Source organism: Phoca vitulina, unplaced genomic scaffold, assembly GCF_004348235.1.
Source record: "Phoca vitulina isolate PV1807 unplaced genomic scaffold, GSC_HSeal_1.0 scaffold2, whole genome shotgun sequence".
NCBI lineage: Eukaryota > Metazoa > Chordata > Mammalia > Carnivora > Phocidae > Phoca > Phoca vitulina.
The window spans coordinates 80877055-80890266 of NW_022589705.1; the positions used below are offsets into that span (position 1 = coordinate 80877055).

A 13212-nucleotide genomic window follows, 5' to 3' on the forward strand; every position below is an offset into this window, starting at 1 on the left:
AGGCCTGGATGTAGTAGAGGAGAGGGTAAAAAGTGGGGAAGAGGAGAGCAGGACAAGCAAATGTTCCCATTGTATGTTCACAGACAAGTGCCCTGGGCAGACAAATAAGGCAACTCTGCTGAAGGGAAGGAACCAGGCCTGTGGAAGGAAGCAGTAGGGGCAGATGGGATGCGGGGAGCCAACATGCAGTGGGAGCAGGGGAGATGCAGGCCCCACTCCATGCCTCAGGCCCTTACCGGATAAGCCCATCCTCAGCAGCACTCCAGAATGTGTTGGGCCACATGGGCGCTGTGGCGATGCGTTTTACCCGGTTTGTGTGGTCTCCAAACATGTGGATTGTTTCCTTTACTGTCAGGTCGTGGACATGCACTTTGGAGTCAGCTGCCCCCGTGATCAAGATGCGGTCCCCAGCATGAGGCAGGAACTGCTCCAGAGAGATTGAAGAAGAGATTGGCAGGCAGTGGGGATAGGATTGGCCAGGAAAGAAGACTAGCCTGGATGTTAGCACCCTCTTTCCTTCATTTCAGGTAAGTAAATGAGCCCAAGACAGTCCACTAAGGCACCTGGCTCTCAAGCATCAGCCCATAGGCCTATAGGTCAAAATTGGGACATACACCTTTACTTTGCTGGAATAGTCCTGATTTAGGCCAAACTGGACTAAGGAACCCTTTCCCTCTGATTCTTCCCCAGGTAAGAGCTGAGTGGATGATAATCACAGCTGTTACCATTTACTAAGCATTTACCATGTGCTAGACACCTGGGCAGATACCTTATCTTATTGATATTTAAAATAACCCACTTAAAATTGAGGTTTAGCACTAACATTGAGTTAACTCAAGTATGTCTGATTCCCATGTGCATATTGCCTCATGAGGACTATTTGATAACCTGAGGATTACATAATAAATTAGCCTTAAAGTGAAAAGGATTCCAGTGTTTTAAGAAGGAAGTAGTATTTTAAGTTGGTTCAAATATTTCTGGAGAACAATCTGGCAATAGGTAACAAAATAAAAGATGTTTCTATCTTTTAACCCTAAACTTCCACTCCTGAGAAATAATTCTATTAGAAAAAAGGGACCTGTGCAGAAATGCTCAGAGCAGCACTCCTCATAATGACAAATACTGGAAATGGCTCAAATGTTGGACCCTTGGGAAGGATTGAGCATCAGGAGGAAACATCTCCATGTAGCTATTATAAAGAATGAGAACCAGAGCATTCAGATGAAGTTGAGAATAGAATATTCCAAATGACATGTGGTAAGAATAGCCATAAATACAGCTTTGAACAGTAATTTTTAAAAAGTGTGCAGTTCTATCACCTCGTTTTGAGGAAGAAATATTTGGGTATGGTGTTAGTTGACTCTTTCTCTTCATTCTTGAATTCAAAAATTTTAATTATCTTCTTTCTTAATTGAAAAGCTTCTCTCAACCCATAACAAGGCTGAACGGGTGCTGGGGTTGAGGCATTATTCTGCATTTAAAGAGCTCAAGTCCTACTACATGAAAAGAGCAACAATTCACTCTTTCCACACACCACTATCTAATGGCTCACCAGGACAAAGACTAGATGAAACAGATGGAATTTAATTATTTTTAGGGGCAACCAGTAGTCTTTAATCCTGTCTGGAGACAGCACGTACTTCATGCACAACAGAAATGAGTAGGTGAGCTCTTGAGGACTAGTGCCTCACTCATCATACACTGTAGTTGCCACCAGGGGGAGCTTGTGGGTTAAGTAAAAATATGTGTAGTGTAGCGTTACTACCTGAAGAGAGAATCCTTTTCTACACTTTCACAGGAGGCTGAGGGTCTGTGAATGAAAGTACGTTGCCCCAAATTTTACTATTAGTGAGTATCAAGACCATTGTCAAATTCCGGTTTCTGAACTCAACATTTTGTGCTCTATGATGCTAAACTGATGGCATAGGTCCCTTTCCCAGATCCCACCCCATGGATTCAAATTGAACCTGACACTTTCAGGGGACAGAAAACAGTCTGTTTGCCATGCAAGAGGTGAATCAGCATTGTTCTGTCTCTAAAATTACAGAAAATCATCTAGGATTGGTCCCTGGAACAGGAGGTGAAAATCAGAGCTCGGGAAGGAGGCAGAGTTTAGGGAAATAAGTAGGTTCTCAGCTCTCAAATCTACCTTCTTCTTCATGTGTCTTGTGATTCTTCTTGATATTAATTAGGAAAGTATTTCTTAGCTTAGTGAGGCTTTCCAAAGGACAGCCTCTCTCACATACATCCATTATAGAATTTCAGGGCTGGAAAGGTCCTTAAAAGTCATTTCCTCCAACCTTAAACCTGACAGATAAAGTTCCCGGTGTGGAGAGTACCTCAGTTCTTGGACATTTACTACATTCTCAAAGGGCCCATTCTATCTTTTCCAAATTGCTCTAAGCATTTGACCCTTTGCTCCTTCATCAGGCCCACATTTGCTCCTGTGGACTTAAAGAGCCACCAACCAACCGCACGTCTGTTCTCTGGGACCAAAAGGCAGAAGTTTCATGTCATTTCCACTTACAGGGCTTCAGAGGTCTGAAGACACTTGTAAGTCTGTTCCCACTTCTGTTCGGCTCACTTCCACCAACAAATCAGTAGCTTGAACGAAGAACAGCTAAAAGCACTTGTGCCAGGTGCCTTTTTACAATCATCTCATTGACTATAGTATTAAGCCTATGATTTGCTGCTTCCCTTTTAAAATTAAAGGGTTATTTACTCATTTACTCATGAATCCAGGGGGTTTTCCTAAGCCACTTCATATTTACAGATGAATAAAGGGGCTCAAAGAGGTCAGGTGACTTGCCTAGGTCACAGAGCTTCTAAGAGGCAGATAAGGGGGTCAAACATAGGTCTTCCTGCTATTTAAGTTCATGCTTGGAACCATACCACCCACCATCACCACTCAAATAAATATAAATTCACCTAGAGCTGGCCTTGCGGCCCTAAGTGAGGAAGCAGAACATGGAAAAGAGATGGGGTTTCAGGAATCACAGTCAGATGCTCAGATCACAAAGGTGTCTGTGACCCCAGGGGGTATGTGGGACACAAATGGGCAAACACAACCATGTGCACAGCCCAGTCATGCCTTTTACTTGCTCTGGGCCTTATCCTGCTCACCTTGACAGAGAAGATATTTGCCGTGTGTCCTGTGTGCATGGAGAGCAGCTTCTTGTGGTGCAGAGGGTCCCACACAATTGTGTGCTGGTCATCGGAACCAGAGGCCAGCAAACTGCAAGCAGAATGAAGGGTTCTGACCTCTCCTCGAGTTCCCAGGCCACGCTCCCCTCCCCCACGTCCCCTGTTCATAGGGAATGAAGCCACACAGAGTGTGACAAACAGGAGATATCACAGAATTCAACGTTATCTTATAAACCTTAGTTGAATCTCTTCTTTTTTATCCTAAGGATTTCTCATTATTCCTTAAATGCATTAGATTATCAAAAAAACAGGGTTTGGGTGGTCACCCAAGTCACTGTTCAACTGTGTGTTGATAATGATGGACTAAACTTAAGTACACAGAAAAGAGCAGCAGTTTCTTTTCCTTAGATCTACTAAGAAGGAGGAAAGTCCCCTCTCCCAGCTTCCCACTCCCATCTCCAGCACCTTCTCAGGTGCTCTAGCTCATACTCACTCTCCTTTCTCGTTCCACTCCAGACAGTTGACACATCCTGAGTGACCCTGGGGGAGCAAATGGAAAGGGACAAGAGAGCCAGTTAGAGGTTCTCCTGTGGGGACTCAACACCAAGAAGTAGAACTAAACAGGTAAACTGGCCTTTCCATCATTAGTGTTTTCCTGGTGCATGTGAGTGACCAGAATTGAATTACACTGCCTAGTATCTTATAATATATAAAATATTTTCATAATCATGATCTCACTTAATACTCAACACCTTTAAAAGATTTTATTTATTTATTTGAGAGAGAGAGACAGTGAGAGAGCACAAGCAGGGGGAGCGGCAGAGGGAGGGGGAGAAGCAGGCTCCTTGCTGAGCAGGGAGCCCGACGAGGGGCTTGATCCCAGGATCCTGAGATCACAACCTGAGCCAAAGGCAGACGCTTAGCTGACTAAGCCACCCAGGAACCCCCACCTGAGCCTTTTAAAGGGCAGGTTTCATTGATCCTATTTTGCAGGAAAGTAAACTGAAGTTCAGATCAAAGTAAGCAGTAGAAATGAGATCCAAACAAATTTCTGCTCCTACCACTAAAAGGGACGTGTCCCCTTCCTGGGACATCCCCTCAGCCACAGAAAATTTGCCCAGAGGAGTATCTGATTCAAAGACAGCCAATTAACTAGAAGGCTGATCTTTCATCCATTTGGCATATATTTAATTTGTCCAGCACCCACTGCATATGAGGTACTGTTTAGACACTGGGGATACAGCAGTATATAAAACAAAGTCCCTCATCTTCTGGAGCTTACTTCAAGTAGGTGGAGGCTGGTATAGTAAGGCTAACTGGGACAGAGTCTTGAGCTTGGGGGTCTGAACTGAGAAACATGGAGAGAGTGAGGCAGTTACCAACAGACGCTGAAGGTGAAAGCATGCAGAGAGAGAAATCATGGTAAAGCCAGAGCCATGAGGAAACAGAACCCATGGAAGGCAGAAGGTATAAAGTGGCAGAAGTGAGTCCCACATCGGAGAAGGAAGGAACAAGTCACTAGGCATTCCTATATACTGTTTTCTGTTCTCCCACCCTCCTTCATTCCTAATGGTACCTAGATTTTCATTTACCTATCTCCCTGTTCCAAATTAGACCATGTGTTTCAGCAAGTATAAATCCACTGTCCTTGCCAAACTGATAGGTTTAGGAACTTAGGCCTTCCTTAACCAAATTGGACATGGCATTCACTTGGGCACAGGGATTGGCTCAGAAGTAAGCCTGTGACCCCAATCAGATGCCAAGGGCACAGCTGCTAGGAGGCTTCTGGAAAAGGAATTTCCTCATTCTCAGGAGACAGTCTATGAGAGAGATGCCTTTCTTCTTTTGGATGCTGGGTGTATGGATGTGACACCTGGAATTGCCACACAAGGGAAGCCAGCCTGAGAGTGAAGTCAACACATAGAGGGCAGCCGAGCCAAAGGGAAATACAAAAATGGAGCAGGAGTGTGGATGGAACTGGAGGGTATTATGCTGAGCGAAATAAGTCAATCAGAGAAAGACATGTATCATACGACCTCACTGATATGAGGAATTCTTAATCTCAGGAAACAAACTGAGGGTTGCTGGAGTGGTGGGGGGTGGGAGGGATGGGGTGGCTGGGTGATAGACATTGGGGAGGGTATGTGCTATGGTGAGCGCTGTGAATTGTGTAAGACTGTTGAATCACAGACCTGTACCTCTGAAACAAATAATACATTATATGTTAAAAAAAAAAAAAATGGAGCAAAAGTGATCAGAGTAACCAATACTGATGCCTACTCTACTTCTGGACTTCCAGTTAAGTGAGACAGTCAGTTCATTATTGTTTAAGGTCATTTGACTTGGGCTGTTACTTGTGGCCCAAAGCATGCTAACTTGATAGCTCAAACTCAGGTCCCAGTTTATGGGTACTTCCTTCAAGATGCCTTTCCTGTCCTGTAAATTTGGGAAGGAGGCATACCCTTCCTTGTGGGCTCCTCCTGTCACACTGGATTCTGGCTCTATGTTGACATGATTGTCTGCTTCACTAGACGTAGCCCTGAGAAAGTAGGCTTTGTGTCTTATATTCATTGTATCCCCAAGGCCAGATACAGAACCTGGCACGTATCTGTTGCCTGAATGAACAAATGAATCCAGTGGGACCAACAGGAAGGATCGAGAGATATGAACAATTATCTGGTTAGGTTATTTTATTTTATTTTATTTTTTTTTAAGATTTTTTTTTTTAAGATTCTATTTATTTATTTGATACAAAGAGAGAGAGCACAAGTAGGCAGAGCGGCAGGCAGAGGGAGAGGGAGAAGCAGGCTCCCCACTGAGCAGGGAGCCTGATGTGGGGCTCGATCCCAGGACCCTGGGATCATGACCTGAGCCGAAGGCAGATGCTTTAACAACTGAGCCACCCAGGTGCCCCAGGTTATTTTATTTTTTAAGATTTTATTTATTTGAGGGAGGGAGAAAGAGAGCGAGCGTGCACACAAGTAGGGGGAAGAGCAGAGGCTGAGGTTGAGAGAGAAGCAGACTCCCTGCTGAGCAGGGAGTCCAATGTGGGGCTCGATCCCAGGACCCTGAGATCATGACCTGAGTCAAAGGCAGAGGCTTAACCGTCTGAGCCACCCAGGCGCGCCCCCAACTATCTGGTTAGAAATGCTTTTCTTCTGCCTTCTCCTTCCCTCTTACCCTTTGTCCTATAAAGATTCTCATCTGGATTGAACCACACCTTTTTCCGGGTTCTGCACTTACGTGCATTCACTCTGTTCAGACTTGTCAGATCACTTGCTGACCTGAGCCTCTCTCACATTCCCATGGCACTTGGCTGAAACCCCCACACATGGCTCTGGTCACTCTTTTTGGGTCAGAATAATTTCTGTCCTCAGCGGTTTCATTTTCCCACCAGGATGTAAATTACTGTGCCTGGGATCACATCTATAGCTTGCAATCTCCCAGAGTACCAAAGGCCTTAAGTGATCGCCACTTACTGAGGGCTTACAAAGAGCAAGGCACAGTGCTAAGTACTTGTGGTAGGCAGAAAAATGGCCCCCAGTGTCTGTGTCCTGATGCTCTGGAACCTATGAATATGTAATGTTTGGTGGCAAGGGGACTTTGCAGATGTGATTAAAGTTAAGGTCTCTGAAATGGGGATTGTATTCTAGATTATCCAGGGGGTCCCAATACGATCACATGAGTCCTCAAAATCAGAGAACCTTTCCTGGCTGCAGAACTAGAGAGATGTAGGTGGGAAAGGGATTTGTCTTGTTCTTGCTGGCTTTGAAGATGGAGAAGGGGCTTATGGGTCAAGAAATGCAGCAGCCTCTAGGAGCTGGGAACTGCAAAGGAATGGATTCTACCCTACAGCCTCCAGGAGGAACACAGCCCTGTCAAGACCTTGCTTTTAGCCTGGTGAGACCTGGGTCAGACTTCTGATCTACAGAATTGCGAGATAATAAATTTGTGTTGTTTTGAGCCACTAAGTTTGTGGTAACTTGTTATGGCGGCAATAGGACACTAATTCAGGACTCCACATCCATTATCCTATTTTAGAAACAGATGTCATTACTCATTTCACAGAGAAGAAAAGCAATGCTCAGAGAGGTTAGGTAACCTGCTGTGATATTGTAATTTATAATAATTTATAATAAGAAATACTTCTTTGGGGACACCTGGGTGGCTCAGTTGGTTGGATGTCTGCCTTCAGCTCAGGTCGTGATCCCAGGGTCCTGGGATTGAGCCCCAAGTCGGGCTCCCTGCTCAGTGGGAAGCCTGCTTCTCCCTTTCCCTCTGCCCCCCCCCCTGCTTGTGCTCTCTCTCTCTCTGACAAATAAATGAATTAAATCTTTAAAAAAAAAAAAAAAAGAAATACTTACTAGGTCTTCTTCCCCATTTCTGAGCCCCTAAAGCCCTTGGGATTTCCTAGTGATAACAGAGAAAAAGATGTCTTTTTTTTTTTTTTTAAAGATTTTTTATTTATTTATTTGAGAGAGAGAGAATGAGAGACAGAGAGCATGAGAGGGAGGAGGGTCAGAGGGAGAAGCAGACTCCCTGCCGAGCAGGGAGCCTGATGCGGGACTCGATCCCGGGACTCCAGGATCATGACCTGAGCCGAAGGCAGTCGCTTAACCAACTGAGCCACCCAGGCGTCCCGAAAAAGATGTCTTGACGTTTGTAACAAATCCCTTTCAACCACACCTGAGTTTATGTAAATTGATTTTTGGAAAGCACCTAAGGATGGGGGCTGGTTGCCAGAGGAACCAACCATATGATTGGAGGGTTAGAACTTTCAGTCCCAGGGGTGCCTGGGTGGCTCAGTTGGTTGGATGTCTGCCTTCGGCTCAGGTAATGATCCCAGGGTCCTGGGATTGAGCCCCTCATCAGGCTTGCTTCTCCCTCTCCTCCCTGCTCATGCTCTGTCACTATCTGTCTCTCTCAAATGAATAAATAAAATCTTAAAAAAAAAAAAAAGAACTTTTTTTTTTTTTAAGATTTTATTCATTTATTTGACAGAGAGAGACACCGCGAGAGAGGGCACACAGGCAGGGGGAGTGGGAGAGGGAGAAGCAGGCTTCCTGATGAGCAGAGAGCCCGATGTGGGGCTTGATCCCAGGACCCTGGGATCATGACCGGAGCCGAAGGCAGACGCTTAAACGACTGAGCCACCCAGGCGCCCCACAAAAAAAGAACTTTCGGTCCTACTCCCCAGAGGTCAGAGAGGAGCTGGAGGTTGAATAGATCACCAATGGCCAATATTTTAATCAGTCATGCCTATGTAATGAAGCCTCCACAGAAACCCAAAAGAACAGGGTTCAGAGAGCCTATGCATCAGTAAACATGTGGAGAGTGGCACATTCCAAGAGGCTGTGGAAGCTTTGCACCCCTTCCTACATACCTTGTCCTAGGCATCTCTTCTATCTGGCTGTTCCTGAATTATACCCTTTTAGAATAAATGGGTAATCTGGTAAGTAAAATGTTGCTGAGTAATGTGAACCACTCTAGCAAATTAATCAAATCCCAGGAGGAGGTTGTTGGAACCTCCAATCTATAGACGGTTGGTCAGAACTACAGGTGATATAACCTGGGCTTGTGACTGGCATCTGCAGGGGGTGGTGCAAGGGGCGGCGGGGCCGTCTTATAGGACTAAGCCCTTAACCTGTGCAATGTGATGCTATCTATCGCCAGATCGATAATGTCAGAATTGAGTTAAATTGTAGGGCACCCGTTTGGTGTTGGAGAATTGCTTGATCGTGTGTAAAAAGAAACAAAACCCCACACACACTGGACCTGCCTAATGTGGCACCACTAACAGTGAGGACAGGAAGCAGGATTTTAACTTGAGAGCCTGAGCTCTTAAGTACTGTCTGAGAAATGGATGAATGCCTCTAGAATTATTGTATTTGTCCTCAAATCAGTAACCCATCTAAAGTACAGAAGACAGGCCAGAGTAGACAAATATGATACTTATGATTAATTTTCACATGGTAAAACCTAGCTTAGAGGTGGGTAAGTTGAAGGGAGTATAGAGATAAAGCTCAAATCAGATTCTACAAAAATACAAAGTAACTATTGACAAAAAGTATTAATAAAGGTCTCTGTAAGTTAGAACACCTGTTTGGGAAGCTACTTTATAAGGAACAGAGTGTTTAAGAGGAGTTATTTTGGCCTTGATAACTAAGGCTGGTTTAGATATATGGTCACAATCTGTAATTACACTGTGGAATACAATGGAAGAAAATATGCCTATGACATAGAATTAAAATGTGAGTAAACAATAAAGGGATAAAACCTCAAACTTTTAAGGAAGTGAGAAGAGGGACTGCTTAGAGACAGCTCCTAGAGAGGAACAGACCTTTGTGTGCCTCCCCGGACCCTTGGAAATACTGCTATTTAGGGTGAGCTTTGCACATCAGGGACCTAGAGGAAACAGAAAGTGCACAGAGAACCTGCAAGAAAAGTCTTAAATCTCACTTACACTCCAAGTTACAACCTCTTGGTTCCTGTTTAACTTTGTTAAATATTGATTATAATTACTATTTGTTGTAAGTCCCTATAATCTGCTGGGTGGTGTGGTATATGGGAGGAGGAGGAGGCAGGAAGAAGTATTTTATCCTAACAGTGCTCAGAATTTTAGGTGCATAATGATGATAAAAAGCAAATGGATTTTCAATGGGTTTTATTACTGCTTTTAAATTCTTTACAGACTACGTACCCCTTATAGCCTGCACTACAGCCCCCACCTTCATATGACACTAGTAGGTAGAATGCTAGTTATTAATATATATGATCTCATTATCACTCCCTTTCCACAGGTAAGACCAAGTCTCCGAGATACAAAATAACTTACCCAGGGTCACACAAATTATAAACATCAGAGTCCAGCTGGGAACCCAGGTCAATATAACTCCAAAATATTTCTCTGGCTATGCTGCATACCTCAGATGTCATGCTTATTACTGCCCATTTAAAAAGAGATCTCATTGCTACCATCACCTTAAAGACCACTCGGCAGTTTCATGGAAAGTTAAGCTTGTATCTACCCTATGACCCAGAAATTCCATTCCTAGGTAATCACTTGAAAGAAATTAAAACATTTATCCACACAAAGACTGACATAAGAATATCCATAGATGCTTTATTTTTAAAAGCTCCAGGAGCACCTGGTTGGCTCGATGGAGTGTGTGACTCTTGATCTCGGTTTGTGAGCTGGAGCCCCATGTTGTGTATAGAGAGTACTTAAAAATAAAATCTTAAAAAAATAAAAAATAAATAAATCAAAGCTCCAACTGGAATTAACTCAAATGGTCATCAACAGAAAACGTATAAATAAAATGCAGTCTATCCACACAGTGAAATACTATTCAGCAATGAAAAGGAATGGGCTATAGATACATGCAACATGGATGAAACTCAAAAAATTATGCTAAGCAAGAGAAGCCAAACACATACAAAAATACACTATCTAATTCCATTTACATTAAGTAAAGAACAGGCAAAACTAATCTTTGGAGACAAAAGCCAGAAAGTGGTTGCTCTGAGGTAGGAGGGTTGACTGGAAAGGGCACCATGAGAACTTTCTATGGTGATGGAAGTACTTTCCAATTTGCTGCAGGTAGTAGTTATACAAGTGTCAAAACTCATCTAACTCAATACTTGAGACCTATGACTTTATTTTTGTGTAAATCATACCTCAATAGAGAAAAAAAGTAATAATAATAATAGCAATAGTAATAGCTGATATATACTGAGCACTATCTCACCATGTACCAGGGACACTACAGTGACCTCCATATATGCTTTTATTTTTATTTATTTTTTAAAGATTTTTATTTATTTGAGAGAGAGAGAGCAAGAGAGAACACAAGCGGGGGCGGGGGGGAGACGCAGAAGAAGGTTCCCTGCTGAGCAGAGAGCCCAATGCGGGGCTCAATTCCAGGACCCTGGGATCATGACCTGAGCCAAAGGCAGAAGCTTAACTGAGACACACAGATGCCCCATGTATATGCTTTTAGTTAATCTTTACAATTGTCTTATGATGGAAACATCATTACTATTTGGATTTTTCAGATGAGGAAATTGTGTTAGTAGTGTAGCCCCACATTGTGTAAATAGTATAGCCAGATTATGAACCCACGTCTGACAGATTCCAGAGCTTGGCTGTTAACCATGATGTCAGACCGCCTTTTTAAATTCTGAGCTGTATCGCCTAAAACTTAAATGCTATGTGCCTGCCAGTATTATACTGGGCTCAGAGAGACATGACTGAGTCAAACAGACACATCTCCTGTCCTCACAGAACTGATGACGTTTTGTTTTCTCCTCCTCTTCTCCAAACATGTAACATTAGCCTTTGCCTATGTTATTATAATCTCCTCATAAACTTCAAATGGCTATGGAATATTCCTCCAAAGGTTAAACCATACCCACCTCTACCTTAGTGTTGTACATATAAGTTAGCTGCAAATTTGGTGAGTTGATGCATTTTTTAAAAAGATTCTATTTATTTGACAGAGAGAGAGACAGCACAAGCAGGGGGGAGTGGCAGGCAGAGGGAGAAGCAGGCTCCCCGCTGAGCGAGGAGCCCGACACAGGACTCAATCCCAGGGTCATGGGATCATGACCTGAGCTGAAGGCAGACACCTAACCGACTGAGCCACCCAGGCGTCCTGAGTTGATGTATTTTAAAATTCTAGTGGGAAAAGAACATTTACAGGTGGCTGGTCAGCCGAGACTAGACCTAATGTTATTTTTTTGTTGTTTTGTTTTTTGGCATTTGACTGGAAATATATAAAATCTGTGTGTGTTTTTTTTTTAAGATTTATTTATTTATTGAGAAAGAGAGAGAAGAGTGTGTGGAGGGGGAAAGGGCAGAGGGAGAGAGAGAAAATCTCAAGCGGACTCCCTGTTGAGCGCACAGTCAGGCGTGGGGCTCAATCTCATGACCCTGAGATCATGACCTGAGCTGAAACCAAGAGTCGGACACTCAACTGACTGAGCCACCCAGGGACCCTTATAAAATCTGGGTTGTAATGCTAAGTATATCGCCTGTGCTACTCAGGAGCCTGATGAGCAGTAATGGTGTGGAAAGTGTATTAAAACAGGAAACACTATGGGGCGCCTAGGCGGTTCAGTCGGTTAAGCATCTGCCTTCGGCTCAGGTCATGATCCCAGCGTCCTGGGATTGAGCCCCGCATTGGGCTCCCTGCTCGGCGGGAAGCCTGCTTCTCCCTCTCCCCCTGCTTGTGTCCCCTCTCTCACTGTCTCTCTCTCTGTCAAATAAATAAATAAAATCTTTAAAAATAAAATAAAGTGGGAAACATTATTAATAAATACAAGTTAGTAGGGCGCCTGGGTGGCTCAGTCAATTAAGTGTCTTGACTCTTGATTTTGGCTCAGGTCATGATTTCAGGGTCATGATATTGAGTCCCGTGTCAGGCTCCACACTCAGCATGGAGTCTGCTTGTCCCTCTCCCTCTTCCCCCATTTGTGTGTGCATCCTCTCACCTCTCTCTCTCTCTCTCAAATAAATAAATAAAATCTTTGAAAATAAATAAAAAAGTACAAGTAGTAGACAGCAATCTATCGAAATGTGGGATCCATAAGGGAAAAATAATAAAAGTCATTCTAGTCATTCATTTCTAGAGGAAAAAAAATAGGAACCATTGTATAAGGGAATTAAAAAAAGGGGGGGGGGAAGCAAAGAGTTAGGAAGTCTACAAATCAGTGTGTATCCTGGTATAACCAAAGGGACTAGAGAGCCTTTTGTCCAAATTTATTTTATACAACAAGCTGAGGCTGGTTAGTGACAATCAGAATTGTAAAGTAAAAAGAGTTGTCGGGGTTCAACTCTGGCTTGGCCTCTTCCTAGGTGTATGAGTAGTCACATAAGATTCCCCAAACTAGGGGCGCCTGGGTGGCTCAGTCGTTAAGCGTCTGCCTTCGGCTCAGGTCATGATCCCAGGGTCCTGGGATCGAGCCCCGCATCGGGCTCCCTGCTCGGCGGGAAGCCTGCTTCTCCCTCTCCCACTCCCCCTGCTTGTGTTCCCTCTCTCGCTGTGTCTCTCTCTGTCAAATAAATAA

General features: G+C 43.8%; 1 protein-coding gene across 2 annotated transcripts in view; it reads right to left on the reverse strand.

The window, feature by feature from the left end:
• WDTC1 (WD and tetratricopeptide repeats 1) overlaps nt 1-13212 on the reverse strand; it is a 65408-nt gene that overhangs the window by 16946 nt on the left and 35250 nt on the right. For both annotated transcript variants that reach the window (XM_032390390.1, XM_032390397.1), the window contains exons 4-6: nt 3638-3684; nt 3124-3235; nt 237-424 (exon numbers count right to left, since the gene is read on the reverse strand). In XM_032390390.1, coding sequence (XP_032246281.1) covers nt 237-424; nt 3124-3235; nt 3638-3684 — 347 coding nt within the window. The remainder of the gene's footprint in view (nt 1-236; nt 425-3123; nt 3236-3637; nt 3685-13212) is intronic.